The sequence below is a fragment of the Paralichthys olivaceus genome, chromosome 18 (assembly GCF_024713975.1).
Source record: "Paralichthys olivaceus isolate ysfri-2021 chromosome 18, ASM2471397v2, whole genome shotgun sequence".
NCBI classification, from domain to species: Eukaryota; Metazoa; Chordata; class Actinopteri; order Pleuronectiformes; family Paralichthyidae; genus Paralichthys; species Paralichthys olivaceus.
Window position 1 is genome coordinate 20,424,389 of NC_091110.1, and position 14,870 is coordinate 20,439,258.

The 14,870-nt window shown below is 45.1% G+C and overlaps 2 protein-coding genes across 3 annotated transcripts; both read left to right on the forward strand.

The window, feature by feature from the left end:
* The first annotated feature begins 731 nt into the window (after window positions 1-731).
* naif1 (nuclear apoptosis inducing factor 1) lies at window positions 732-4,114 on the forward strand. Its single transcript, XM_069513336.1, has 3 exons — window positions 732-1,376; window positions 2,644-2,694; window positions 3,191-4,114. The coding sequence occupies exons 1-3, from the start codon at window positions 938-940 to the stop codon at window positions 3,760-3,762; spliced, it is 1,062 nt and encodes a 353-aa protein (XP_069369437.1). The 5' UTR covers window positions 732-937; the 3' UTR covers window positions 3,763-4,114.
* A 372-nt stretch (window positions 4,115-4,486) lies between these two features.
* On the forward strand, window positions 4,487-14,586 carry LOC109648181 (early estrogen-induced gene 1 protein-like). 2 transcript variants are annotated; one of them, XM_069513334.1, is made up of 12 exons: window positions 4,487-5,220; window positions 5,394-5,583; window positions 9,891-10,011; window positions 10,091-10,120; window positions 10,549-10,665; window positions 10,760-10,806; window positions 10,983-11,143; window positions 11,344-11,436; window positions 11,776-11,989; window positions 12,078-12,199; window positions 12,287-12,353; window positions 12,432-14,586. In XM_069513334.1, the coding sequence occupies exons 2-12, from the start codon at window positions 5,408-5,410 to the stop codon at window positions 12,475-12,477; spliced, it is 1,194 nt and encodes a 397-aa protein (XP_069369435.1). In that variant the 5' UTR covers window positions 4,487-5,220; window positions 5,394-5,407; the 3' UTR covers window positions 12,478-14,586. The 2 variants fall into 2 exon arrangements, with proteins under 2 accessions (XP_069369435.1, XP_069369436.1); XM_069513335.1 differs by lacking the exons at window positions 4,487-5,220; window positions 5,394-5,583 and adding an exon at window positions 9,259-9,504.
* The last annotated feature ends 284 nt before the right edge of the window (window positions 14,587-14,870 follow it).

Consider the following 14,870-nt stretch of genomic DNA (forward strand, 5'->3'; position numbering starts at 1 on the left):
GCGTCTCAGGCGCCCCCTGGTGGCTGGCTGCAGTACAGACCACACACTCCTCCTCCATGTTAACAGATGGTTGAATAAATGTTTGTAAAGATGTTGTTGTGTCGTTCTTCTGTTTGTTTCTCATCAGTTTGGTTTGAATCAGTTATTTGATGTCAAAACAGGCGGAGACGTCATGATTGACAGCTGACACTGACTCCTGATTGGTCGAGGGTCTTTATATACAGTCTATGGTATCGACTGGACTCTGACGCCACAGCACCCTCCCCCGAACATTCAAATATTCTCCTGAATGTTTTTTATTTTTTCCAAATAAAGATGAATACATTTTCCTCTTTGTTGTGTTTTGTGTTTGTTGTGTTTTGTTTTATGTTTGTTGTGTTTTGTTTTATGTTTGTTGTGTTTTGTTTTATGTTTGTATGTTTGTATGTTTTGTGTTTGTTATGTTTTGTGTTTGTTATGTTTTGTTTGTTGTGTTTTGTGTTTGTATTTGTCCTGTTTCTTTAAACAGATGTGTGTACATGTATATTGTGTATTCAGTTGTCCACTGTGTGTGTGTGTGTGTGTGTGTGTGTGTGTGTGTGTGTGTGTGTGTGTGTGTTGTTAAAATATTAAGATAAAGCCACAGAACGTAAAGTCGTATTCTCGATCTACGTGTGAATTTGAACGGAGGTTACGCAGAAAACGTCCCTTTGCTTTTGAGACACATAGTTTGTTTGGCTCGCTGAGTGACTGACGTTTGCTTCAGCCAATAGCAGCAGAGCATTCAGCCCGACCGACAGGCTCCCGGCCAATGGAGCGCCAGTGGGCGGGACTCCCGGCCCAGCTACGTAAGCGTTGCCGTGGTGGGGAAGAAGCGGATTCTGGAAGCCATTACGCTGCGCACAGCACTTGAGTAAATCCTCCACTTCTACGCACAATACGCACCGAGGAGGCGGCGATGGCGTCAGCCGCGAAGAAGCGGAAGATGAACTTCTCGGAGCGGGAGGTGGAGATCATCGTGGAGGAGATCGAGCGCCACAAACACACGCTGGTGAACCACTTTAACGCTGGAGTCACGCACATGGCGAAGAACAACGCGTGGCTGGAGATCCTGAAGAAGGTGAACAGCGTCACCACCTGCCCCCGAGAACTGGCCGAGGTCAAGAAGAAGTGGTCCGACATGAAGACCGAGGTCCGCAGGAAGGTGGCGCAGGCGAGGGCGGCCATCGAGGGCACGTCCGCCGACTGCACTCCAGTTCCCGTCATCCTTAGCGCCATGCAGCAGCGCATCTGCAACCTGCTGGGAGAGGCGACCATCATCAGTCTGTCCGCAGGAGACACGGACATCACGCTGTCCGCGGGGGGACACACCGACCCCAGCGTCCCACTGAGCGAGGGTGAGTCTGCAGGAGGAGGGAGGGAGGAGAGTCAGTCCTCCAGCTGAGGAGGAGGAGGAGAGGGAGGAGGAAGAGTCTGTCAACTTAGAAACACACTGAGAATAAGTTTATTAACTCTCACTGAGGAAGAGGAGGAGGAGAGGGAGGAGGAGGAAGAGTCTGTCAACTTAGAAACACACTGAGAATAAGTTTATTAACTCTCACTGAGGAAGAGGAGGAGGAGGAGGGAGAGTCAGTCAACTTAGAAACACACTGAGAATAAGTTTATTAACTCTCACTGAGGAGGAGGAGAGGGAGGAGGAAGAGTCTGTCAACTTAGAAACACACTGAGAATAAGTTTATTAACTCTCACTGAGGAAGAGGAGGAGGAAGAGTCAGTCCTCCAGCTGAGGAGGAGGAGGAGAGGGAGGAGGAGGAAGAGTCTGTCAACTTAGAAACACACTGAGAATAAGTTTATTAACTCTCACTGAGGAGGAGGAGGAGGAAGAGTCAGTCCTCCAGCTGAGGAGGAGGAGGAGAGGGAGGAGGAGGAAGAGTCTGTCAACTTAGAAACACACTGAGAATAAGTTTATTAACTCTCACTGAGGAAGAGGAGGAGGAGGAGGAAGAGTCAGTCCTCCAGCTGAGGAGGAGGAGGAGAGGGAGGAGGAGAGGGAGGAGGAGGAGAGGGAGGAGGAAGAGTCTGTCAACTTAGAAACACACTGAGAATAAGTTTATTAACTCTCACTGATGAAGAGGAGGAGGAGAGGGAGGAGGAGGAAGAGTCTGTCAACTTAGAAACACACTGAGAATAAGTTTATTAACTCTCACTGAGGAAGAGGAGGAGGAGGAGGGAGAGTCAGTCCTCCAGCTGAGGAGGAGGAGGAGAGGGAGGAGGAGGAAGAGTCTGTCAACTTAGAAACACACTGAGAATAAGTTTATTAACTCTCACTGAGGAAGAGGAGGATGAAGATGAGTGGATTTAACTCCAGAGAAATAAACTCTGTGTCTACATGTTCAAATCTGCACAAACAGTGGATAAGATAAGTTAAGATATAAGATAAGTTAAGATATTATAAGATAAGTTAATATATAAGATAAGTTAAGATATTATAAGATAAGTTATTACAGGATTTGGTTCATTTGGGTCAAACATTAGAAATCTAATTTATTATATCTTGAGAAAAACGTTGAAATTGAAGTATTTCTATAATAAGAATTTATCCTCTGGATGTTTTCCAGTGAATCTCGTGTTTCTGTCTTAAACTGTGTGTTTGTGTTGTTTCAGTTCTTCCTGCTGCTTCAGCCACCGGCTGTGATGAAGCGAAGCCTCTTAACAGTGAGTTTATTTTCCTCTTGTGTGAAATATCATCATGAATTTCTGTGTCTGTCGTTCAGAGCAGCTGAAAAACAACATCTGCTTCCACAACGTTCAGTGAATCTGATTTGACAGGTCGATGAGTCGGTGGGTTTCTAGAAACTAAGATTTCAACTTTTCACAAAATCTAGAAATCAAACTTTCCATCGTTTAACCAGTAGAATTATAAAATAAATCAAAATATGATTTAACAAAGTTGGTTAAAATCAAAGTCTTCTGCCACAGTAAATATTATTAATAATAAATATTGACAATAATGAATGTTGATAATATAAATATTGACAATAATAAATGTTGATAATATAAATATTGACAATAATAAATATTGATAATATAAATATTGACAATAATAAATATTGATAATTTAAATATTGATAATAATAAATATTGATAATAATAAATGTTGATAATATAAATATTGATAATAATAAATATTGCCTTCCTGTCCCGTTTCCAGCTGAAACCACGTATCACACGTTAGAGGACGGAGGCGTGGTCGAGTACTGCACCACCACTGTGAGTGACTCCGCCCCCACTGTGGTGGCAGCCGTCGAGGCTCCTGTAGAGATGCTGGCCTCGTCCTCGTCCTCCTCGCCTCCCCCTCCTCCTCCTCCTCCTCCTCCTCAGGCTCAGGCCAAACCTCAGGAGCTGAAGAGCCGCATCGCCCTCAACTCCGCCCGCCTGCTGCAGGAGCAACGCGTCACCAACGTCCACATCCGACAGATCGCCCAGCACCTGGAGGGCCAGAACGAGCTGCTGCACATGATGCGGCGCTCGCAAGAGGCGCAGGCGTTCGCACAGGAGAGACAGGCCCAGGCGCTGGAGGGGACGCAGGCCGCCCTGCTGGCTCTGGTGCAGATGCTCAGACCGGTTCTGAAGGACCTGCGCAAATTCCTGCAGAGCGGGACGGAGGTCGCTAACGCCAGCGGCTCCTCAATAGCAATGACTGATGGAACCGGACCAGAAGAACAAAACAGACCTAAAACTCCACCTGCACCTCCGCCACAGCAAACTGAGGAGACGCAGTAGAGTGTGTGTGTGTGTGTGTGTGTGTGTGTGTGTGTGTGTGTGTGTGTGTGTGTGTGTGTGTGTGTGTGTGTGTGTGTGTGTGTGTGTGTGTGTGTGTGTGTGTGTGTGTGTGTGTGCTCAGCGGACAATGAAAAGCTCAGAATCGCCTTCAGGAGCATGTACAGTTTTTTACTGATGTTTTATGACTGAAAAGTAAAAGTTTATGTTGAACGTGGTTTTTATTTTTGCTCCGTGTCATTAACGGACTGAGTTTATGTTTCACTTGAAGGATGTTTTTAATTCATGAAGTTTAAACTCTGAGTTTCTTCAAGTCTGTGATGTTTGAATAATAATAATCCGTCTGTTTTTTAAACCTGTCGTCAGTTGTGTTCTTCACTTCAGGCTGCATCCCCCAGAAACAACCAGCAGAGGGCAGCACCTGTTAACAGATTGATCTGTGGCAGCAGAGCTGAATCTTTAGATTTAGAAAATAACTCCACACTTTTATTTCTTGACTCAGTGAATGTTCATGTTCACAGTGAAAATCTAAATTAGATTCCCTCGTAGAGACGACAACATGATCATCTGAAGCTTCATGTGACCTGATGAATTCAGCAGCTTCTCCTTCATTACAATCATCTGGTTTTAGCTCCTGTCTCTTTAAGACCCCTGCCTGATAAAGCTCTGCTCTGATTGGTCAACAGCTTCCAGCGCGTGTACGAAATATCTGCGCTCGCAGTTTATCGATCTGGATTTGTGAAGTGAAAACTGCGTCAGGGTTTTTTATCTTCCGACCGACTCGTTTCAGGAGCTGCAGCGTTTTCTGCCTTTTCACAGATTGTGGATGTTTTTAACTTTTAAATTCACAGAAAAGTTCAGAAACCCTTTTTATCTGATTCAGTCTCTAACTTCTGGGTGCAATGACTCCGTACGCAGAGTTTCAGCTCAGTGAAAACTTGGAGACGTGACCATCAGGAGAGACGGCGAGGTGAGAGCGCCTCAGCTTCTGATGCATTAGTGAGCGTCAATCCCTTTTTTATTGAACAGACTTCACCCAATAAAAAATAACCTGCAGTTACGTGGTTATTCTGGTGTGAAACACTGAAACACATGTCTCCTGTAATGATAAATTACAAAGTGTTTATTTAAATCCACTGAACAGTTATTAAATATCTTTACTATCATCTGTAATAGTTTTGGTTTTTATCAGAAAAGTCTTCGTTCCTTTCGCTGCTCAGACCTTGTGTACGGTCCCTAACTGTGATGCGTTCAGGGACCGACTCAGAGCCTCGGACACTGGGTTTCTGAAACTCAGTAACCTGAGTGTTCAGGGGAAAGTGGGTGAAGATGCGCCGGGGCTGAGCTGCGGTGAACACCCGGGACTCCGCTTCTCCGTGGCGGGACACAGCTGCACGTTTCTCCCGGTGAGAGGATGACCGCGACCGGACGTCTGGACGAAGTTTACGTGTGAGAACGAAGGTTTGTGAGAGTTACGTTGTTTGCGTGGCAGCAGCTGTTTGCGTAGAGAACAGTGACGTCAGAGAGAAGAACCAGAGAGGTGTAAATGAAACGTGATTTTAAAATGAAGCGTTTTTCTGAAGTTGAGGAAACTTGAGAGTTTCGAACTTTGATTCTTTTTCTTTTTCCTGCAGGTTTCACCTCTGACATGATGAGTTCACGGCCTCAGCTCAGCTCCAGGACGTTTCTGATGAAGAAGAAGAAGTTTAAGTTCCAGGTGCACTTCTCTCTGGATCAGCTGACCGCGGTGCCCTTTGTCAACGGACTCCTCTTCTGTAAGATTCGACTCATCGATGGAGGAGACTTCTCCATCCTGTCCTCCAGGTGTGTTCTTTTCACCTGCACGACCTGAACACAACACCTGAGCTTCACCTGCTCAACATGAATCTGTTCCTCAGGATTCACCTGTGTGTCCTGAACTGGTGTCACACTGGTGTCATCACACTGTGGTGGTTTGACAGGTGTGACAGCTGGTGTGAAACTAGAGTTAAACTGAATCTAGATTTAAACTGAATCTAGAGTTAAACTAAATCTAGAGTTAAACTGAATCTAGAGTTAAACTGATGTGAAACTAGAGTTAAACTGAAACTAGAGTTAAACTGAATCTAGAGTTAAACTGATGTGAAACTAGAGTTAAACTGAAACTAGAGTTAAACTGATGTGAATCTAGAGTTAAACTGAAACTAGAGTTAAACTGATGTGAAACTAGAGTTAAACTGATGTGAATCTAGAGTTAAACTGAAACTAGAGTTAAACTGATGTGAAACTAGAGTTAAACTGAAACTAGAGTTAAACTAAATCTAGAGTTAAACTGAATCTAGAGTTAAACTGAATCTAGAGTTAAACTGGTGTGAAGCTGGTGTGAAGCTGGTGTGGACGTGGACGTCTTACAGTTGAACGTCTGTGTTGTTTCACCCTCGTGTCTCAGACTCTGTGGGAGGATGTTGAGGGCTCTTGGGTAAAAAGGGAGTAAGAGTCATTTACTCTGCTGCCAGGTTTCAAACCAGCAACCCCCCCCCCCCCTCTCTCTCAGCGTCTCTTTCACTTTCAGACCTGCACTGAAGTATCTCAGGACGAGTCACACACGTAGAAAACATGGAGGAAGACATAAGAGTACTCTAATACACCTTAGTACTCTATGGTGTATCAGTACTCTAAGGTGTATCAGTACTCCAAGGGGTATCAGTACTCTGAGGAGTATCAGTACTCTGAGGAGTATCAGTACTCTAAGGAGTATTAGTACTCTGAGGAGTATTACTGTCTGACACAGACTAGATAAAATCAACATGTTTCCACTTCCTCCAGAAATGAAGCCATGAAGCCTCAGAATGAAACGCTGCCATCTAGCTGTCAGTCTGTGCAGCAGCAGCTTGGACCTGAGAGTTTCGGTCCCTGATAACAAACCTCTGCGTCCTCCGGCTTCAGTCTCTCAGTCAGAACAGAGACTCTCAACTCTCAGGACTTTCTCTGTCTCAGTCTCAGTCTCTGTCTCAGTCTCTGTCTCTGTCTCAGTCTCTGTCTCTGTCTCTGTCTCAGTCTCTGTCTCAGGAAGCTGACGAGCACAGGTGAGACAGTAAAATCCAAAACTCACACGTTCCTTCTCCTGTTGAACCATCACTGACGTTCACATAACGAGGGACAAAGGTCAACGTGTCACACTCTCGTCTCGTGATGTCACCTGAAGGAAGCTCTTATTGTTTATGTTCATCTACAAACAGGCTCCTCCCACTCTGCTGAGCCGCGTCGTTATTGTTAAAGGAGACTTGAGTTTTCTTTCCTCTGGTGATCTTCAGCTCAAACATCAGCTGCTTCTTCTGCAGAGAACTTCACAATCCACTGTGTCACTGTCTCTTTAATAAGGCGGGGTTTATATACACGTCATGCCACACCCACCAAACCAGAGGAAACACACCTTCGAGCTCGTTCGAGAGGAAACGTGTCGTTAACAACAAAGTGTACGACAACGTGTTGAGACTTGAACGTGACCCAGGTGAAGAGAGAGCAGATGTTTCCTGTTGACCAATCACAACAGAGAGGAGCAGCCGACCAATCAGAGCAGACTTCATCAGGAGGGGGGGGGTCTTAAAGAGACAGGAGCTTAAAGCAAGAGTTAGAGACAGAGGCTGAAAAGAGGAGCAGCAGCGATGGACAGTCTGAGGACAGAGATTCAGAACATGAAGACGTTTGACATCAATAACATTAAATGATCAACATGAAGAGAAGCTTGTTGCTTCATCAGACTCTGAAGTTCCATGTTCCTGTAACTGATCTGAATAATAATCTGTCGGCTCAGCTCTGAGTCTTGATTGACTGAGGGATGAATTAAAAAAGCGTGTATCGGTCACTGAGTCGGACTCTGACCATTTGTGGACGCTCCCTTGGAGGAAGAATGTGTTTCTTGTGTGTACCTGTGGCACAATGGTGTGTTTGTGGAGCAGGTAGGCTGGGCTGGAAGAACAGAAGTGGCAGAACCTGTCGGGCCGTTTTCTCAGGCCGGCAGCCTCCGGGTTTGTTTTCACATCTGCAAACGTCAGGTCGCCTCGAGATAAGAAGGAACAAACCTGTGGTAGAGTTAAAGTCTGACTTCTCGCTGCCTGAAAACAAAGTGGAGTCATGAAAGACTTTAAATCTGCAGAGAAGAAGTTAAGAGACAGAAAATCAGAGACGACGCGTTGGAACACGCAGCAGATTCATGATGGAGTCTTTAAGAACATCAGGGATTGAAATAAAGACGTGAAGGAAAGAGTTCAGGTTCAAACTGAAAGACTCGAAGCTGCACTCGTTTATTTTTGAATCTTTCTTTTATTCGATGAAAACTTATTTTCTTAATCAAAGTTCTATCAGTTTTTTGTCTTTCATCTGTCGGCTCGGCTGTAAAACTGTGATGTCACGCGTCTCGATGCACCAATCAGAGTCAAGAAACATTAATGTGGGAGGTCAAAGGTCAAGGTCACTGTGACACCACTAAACGTGTGTGTTACCTTGTGAACACGACGTCTCAGCAACGCCTCAAGAGAATCTTTTCAGATTTGGCTCAAACGTTCACTTAGACTCATGGAAGCACTGATTAGAGTGTGGAGGTCAAAGGTCACGGTGACGTCACCAATGTCTCAAGTCTGTCTTGAGAGAGTTTCTTCAGATTTTGACCAGTTCAATTTCTTATCATACAACACGTGACACATGATGAGTCTGGACGAACATGCATGTAAACTGCAGATGAACTGGTTCGGTGAGACGATCAACTTCGAGGCGATGAATTATTATTTGTATTATATCTGTTGATTGAAAACACGAAATGTTTGCATTTTCAATATTTTCTAGAGGTTTTGCTCAGACAGCGAATTGTCCAAACTGAAGGTTGTAATCTGGAGGACGAGTTGCAATGTTCACCGTGGTTGTTAGATTCTCGTGCTGTTGTGGGACGTTGTGTTGTCAGAGTGTGTAACTGAAGCGCTGCAGAGATCTGCTGATGTTTCCTCTAACGGGAGCTGAACAGATAACATCAGAGGCTTCTCACATCAGCCAAGTCACGACAGGCCCGACGCTCCGATGACCTGCGTGAGAAAACCTCCCTGACGGGTCTCCTTCACCTTTGCTCCTCCTCATCAGTTTCATGTGAAACGTCAGTTTGTGGACTGAAGGAGGATCAAACCCACGTCGCCTCCAGATTCCTCACATGAGGGTTTCTCTCTGTTTCCTGCTGCTGAAGCCGGAGCTCCGGTCGTTCCTCAGCTTCAAGCCGCCTCACATTCCAGAAACACTCAGTGTGTGGTGGACGCTGTGTGGTTGTGGGATTTGTTTGAACCTGCAGGCCTCCTCCACCTCCTCTGACATCACGTGTTCGTGACTCATCAGTGACATCATTCACTATCTGAAGTGTGTGTACAGACTGTTTGGCTGCTTCTTCCTTCGTTTTTCGTTCAGAGAGGTTTTCATGTGGGTTTGAGGTTTGAAGATGATTCAACTGTTTCAGTAAATCCACCTGGAGCGTCTCTGGACTGTCGCTCGCTGCAGCAGCTGATTCATTTGAAGCTGCTCTGACATCAGAGGCAAATAATCTTCGAGACGATTTTAATTTTCAGTGTTTTCAGCGTGTGGAGTCGATGGAAAACCCCTGAGCTCCCATGTGTCACATCCCAGGATGAGATCATCTGGACCATCAGCTGCTTTCAGTTTTTTAGAAGAGAGGGCCGGGACGACCGAGGAGTCAGTATCCAGGGGCGGATCTAGAGACATTTTCATGAGGTGGCAAGAGGGCGGGCCCTTAGAAATAAAACTGTAAACAATCTTAGAATAATTCATGAACCTCGATGTAAAGAATCAGACGTGTTCAGGGACTGATGCTTAAGAGTGTGTGTGAATGAATCTAAGGTCGTGTTGGTGGAGGTGTGAGCTGAGGGTGTCCACTGTTTCAACTCACATTCAAGTCTGTGAACCAGGTTGTCCTGTGTGTGTGTGTGTGTGTGTGTGTGTGTGTGTGTGTGTGTGTGTGTGTGTGTGTGTGTGTGTGTGTGTGTGTGTGTCTCTCTGTGTGTGTGTGTGTGTGTGTGTGTGTGTGTGTGTGTGTGTGTGTGTGTGTGTGTGTGTGTGTCTCTCTGTGTGTGTGTGTGTGTGTGTGTGCGCGCGCACAGGGAGGAGGTGCAGCAGAACTGTGTTCGATGGAGAAAGAAGTTCTCGTTTGTGTGTAAGATGAGCGCCAACCCCATCACCGGAGTGTTGGACCCCTGCGTCTGCAGAGTCTCTGTACGCAAGGTAAACTACAACTCCCAGCAGCCCCCTGTCCTGGCCTCGCGGGGTTCTGTAGTTTTTACAGTTTTACTCTGTTTTCCAGGAGCTGAAAGGAGGAAAGGCCTTCTCAAAGGTGAGTGTGAGTTTTTATGATCAGCAGCTTCTCACACAGACGACGTGAAACTTGATAAACTTTAGAACTTCCTGCTGAGGAGACGAGTTTCACTGAGTCAGAGGAGCAGACGAGTAAACACTGCGTCATCATTTGTTATCACAGTCACTGCGTGTGTGTGTGTGTGTGTGTGTGTCATGGACCAAACTAAGAAATCAAAACAGACGTTAAATAAATGTTTAAAGATGTTTCTGTCGTTTCAGCTCGTTCTTCTCTCTGATGTTTGTTCAAATGTTTCTCATCAGTTTGGTTTAATTAGTTATTGATGATGTACAAACAGGCGGAGACGTCCTGATTGACAGCTGACACTGACTCAGGATTGGTCAGTTCACAGTTCATGTTTTTACTTTATCTTGTTTTTCTCCTCGTGTGCGTTTGTTTGACTCCAGCTCGGTTTCGCTGATCTCAACATGGCAGAATTCGCTGGATCAGGCTCCACAGTCCGCTGCTGCATCCTGGAGGGTTACGACACCAAAAACACCCGACAGGACAACTCCATCCTCAAGGTACACACACTCACACTCACACACTCACACACACACACACACACACACACAGATCAGCACTGAGGTTATTAACACATCTGTGTTTTATCTTAAGGTAACAATCGGGATGAGTCTTCTGTCCGGGGATCCCTGCTTTAAAACGTGAGTCTACGTTCACACTGATGATCAGGAAGAGAACGTCTCAGTTTCTGTTCAGAATAAAACACAAGCCCAGAGTTTTCAAACTAAAACGAGGCCAGCAGCGTTTTAAACAAGTCACTGAATCACTTTGTTTCTAACCCTCTTTATGTTTGGTATTTTCCTGTTGTCACCTCCAGGCCTCCCAGCACGGCCAAATCTGTCTCCACCGGGGACGAGGACCCGACCCTGCAGCTCGACCGCAAGGGAGGGAGCACTGATGCCACGGTGCAGCCACCAGGGGGCATCCTGGAGGGATCTCGCTCCTTCAAACCAAGACAGTCGTCGGTACGAAGCTCAGGTACGAGGTTTTGCTTTCAGCCGGATTATGCTTAAGAGGACACGTGGGTCAGGACAGGAGTCGGTACATTTAGTTTTTTTTATCTGGACAACAGAATAATTCTGGTGTGTGTGTGTGTGTGTGTGTGTGTGTGTGTGTGTGTGTGTGTGTGTGTGTGTGTGTGTGTGTGTGTGTGTGTGTGTGTGTGTGTGTGTGTGCAGGGCTACCTGAGGAGGGGGGGAGTCCAGATGACGTCTTTCACTCGGGTCATTTCCGCAGCTCCAGCTACGCCAGCCAGCACAGCAAGATATCAGGTGAGAGTAGATCATCTCCACTCAGTGGCTCTCCTTTCCTAACTCCTTTCCTAACTCCTTACAGCTTCTCCTTCACATCCATATTCCATTTTAACCTGGAAACTGCGCCCCCTGCTGTCATTACCCAGAAGTCCCTGGGTTTAGGAAAAACAGAAACATCTAAGTGCAGTTCAGTGAAATGTTTGATGTCAGATCTGTTGTGTTCACGTGAAACTGAATCCTGACGTCAGAGCGCAGCAGAAAGAAAAGAAGCTTCCTCTGATTCACATGATCTGAACACGTGATGAAGGTGTGTGTGGAGAAGACAGGAAGTCATCCGTCTCTGTTCCTCTCCTCCAGGTTACAGCACAGGTCACTCTCGCTGCTCCAGCCTGACGGACCTCAGTCACCATAGAAACACGTCATCCAGCAGCAGCGCTTCCTGCGGACCCGCCCACTCGGCCCAGCCTCCTCCCTCCACCCCCACTGATCCTCAGAGGCAAGGGACGCCCACCAGACCAGAGCGGCCGCCTCCCCCCTCTGCAGCAGCATTTATGTCCAACAGATCGTCCAGGTAGACACACACACACACACACACACACACACCGGCACACACCTGTACGAGTCTTCCCTCAGTGGCTGTTTGTCTCGCCTGTCACCAGGAGGAAGAAGGACACGGTGGAGCGTCAGCACAGCTGGGTGGACGACACTCGCATCGACGCTGACGTCATCGTGGAGAAAATCCTCCAGAGCCAGAACTTTTCTGACAGCAGCAACAACGAAGGTCGTAAAGATTGTGAAGTTTGGGTTTTTAGTTTTTGCTGAATGTTCGTGAAATTCAACTTCTCCTGTTCCACTTTGTTTCCTTCAGACAGTAACTTGAGGCTGTTCGTCAGTAAAGACGGGACGACAGCTCTCAGCGGCTCGCTCGCCAACAGGTCCGATCTTCACGTCCTCTCAGTTTCACCGCTCGTGTGTTCGACCTTCATCTAAATGATGTGTGTCTTGTTTTCCAGAGGAACTCCTGGTACGTTTGAGCCGGTCGTCATCGAGAGTCACTGAGACAAACTGATCACGTGTCTGTGACATCACGCTGCAGCTTCAGTAAACATCTCCGCACCGCACCGAACTTTATTTAAACGTCCACTGCACAGAAACAGTTTTCTAGTTCATTATTTCAGATCTGTGACATTTGACTGAACAGAGATTCAACGATGAGTCTGAAACACGATGAGTCTGAAACACGATGAGTCTGAAACACGATGAGTCTGAAACACGATGAGTCTGAAACACGATGAGTCTGAAACACTCCCAGTGAAACTTCGACCAATACTTGAAGAAAACCTTTAAACCATCCAGACTGTGAGAAGTGTAGCGCAACACTGACATGAAATGATGCGTTCAGGGTCCTCGTCAACTGTCCATGAATCCCAGTATCAGGTTGATTTTTGTCTGAACATCAGGTTCAGATTTCGTCTCTTCCTCCTTTTCTCAGCTTCAGTTCATGTTGTGGTTTAACGTCGGCCTGACGACCTCACGTCAAATTCCTGGTGAATACGTCGTGATTGTTTTGTTGAGTTGTCGAAGATCCTCTCGACTCCGAATGAGAAACTATCGAGAGGCTTTAACTGGGGACCTGGATCAGAAGCTTTTATTATATTTTAAAGTTAGTTCATGTTTATTATTGTAATATTTTGCACATGCTTCTCTCTGGTGAGGATTTTTAAAAACCACTAAAAAGATGGAGATGGTACAGTTTTTTTTTTTACCGGCACATGACATGTTTTTATTTGAAAGTTCATCGTTCTTTTTCATTTCAATGATTCTTGCTCTCGGACAGAATCTGTCGTTTTCTGCTCTGATGACACGACGCACAGTCTGCGTTCTTATGGCCGGCCGTTTGTAACGTCCTGTCCCTGCACTTAATAACTTCTCTGTGACTCTGAAGGCTCCGGGTTCTTGTCACATTTCTGCATGAGCGTTCATTCATTCGAATCATGAGTCGTTAAAACGTTCTTATATCTCAAGGCTGAGGAGAAATTTTAATTATAGCTGCAGTCACATGTTAGCGCTGCAGTTTAAAACAGCGCCCTCTGCAGCCACACTCATCAATATTTATCACATCACAGTTGAAGCGTAGACTGAAAGTAAACATGAACCCAAAAGTGAAGCCAAGTTATTTAGATCGCCCCCTGGTGGCTGGCTGCAGTACGGGCTTCTCTCAGCCAAGCTGCCCTCCAGAGTTCAAGTGTTTCCGTCTTGATTGACAGCTGAGACTGACTCGGGATTGGTCGAGTGCATGGCAGGAATATAATTTTCTCTCAATTCATATTTATCACTTCACAGTTTTGATCACAGACTAAATAAAGATGGACGACATGAAGGCTCCTGAAAGTGAAGCCAAAGCATCTGGATCGCCCCCTGGTGGTGATATCTTTCACTGCTTGATCACTACTGCACAGACTCCAAATTATTTCATCACCACAAGATGGCAGCGTTCGTATCTGTGATGTTGTGGCTTCATTTCCGTTCGGACAAGTGGAGACGTGTGGTCATCTCTCTCTCTCTCTCTCTCTCTCTCTCTCTCTCTCTCTCTCTCTCTCTCTACCTATATATATATAGATATATGTATATTTATATATAGGTATAATTTTGGGACCAGCAGGCTGGTCTTCAGATTTTTAAAGGATTTTATGTTTAAGCTAAAATCACACACTTGTATTTTACGTCTGTGGTCGTCAGAGAAAACGCAGTAAAGGGAACCGTTGTGTTGATGAATCATCTTTAACTGGGACTTGTTCCAGAAATAATTTTCCTTTTCTTCGCATAATGTTTTCTACGATCTTATGAAATCATTTTAAAACCATGTGCTTTTGTTCATGCATGAGGTGAATGGGTTTTTTCTCTTCTTATTGAATGAACTTAAACTGAATCATTGAATAATAATAATAATAATGGGATTATGTTGCATTCCTACTGGTGATACTGATATAATTCACTTTATTGGCAGTTTTTGGTGAAGAGAATATAAAAATATTTTAACTGGTGTAACCTAATAAAGTCACATTATGACATTGGAGCTGTAATCATCACATAAGGAAGATACTGAATATATATGCATATAAAACACAGTATTAATTTATTAAATAAACACTGTGTGTTGTAACATTCTGTCAAAATCCTTTGTGCATTTTTTGTTAACTCTTGATTTCAAAATGTTATAATTAAGTATCATTATTAACTCTGCAGGTTAATAAGTTCATGACTTTATCTGTTTGTGCTTCCTCCATCACATCATTCATACACTATCATTTCTGTACGTGGGGATCAAACCACCAAACGGTTAGTGCACAACCCTCTGCTCCACCTGAGCCACAGTCACCTGTAACAAATGTCACTAAAATTATGTTAATACATCAATAATAATGGTAATAGTACATTATTTTAGTAAAGTA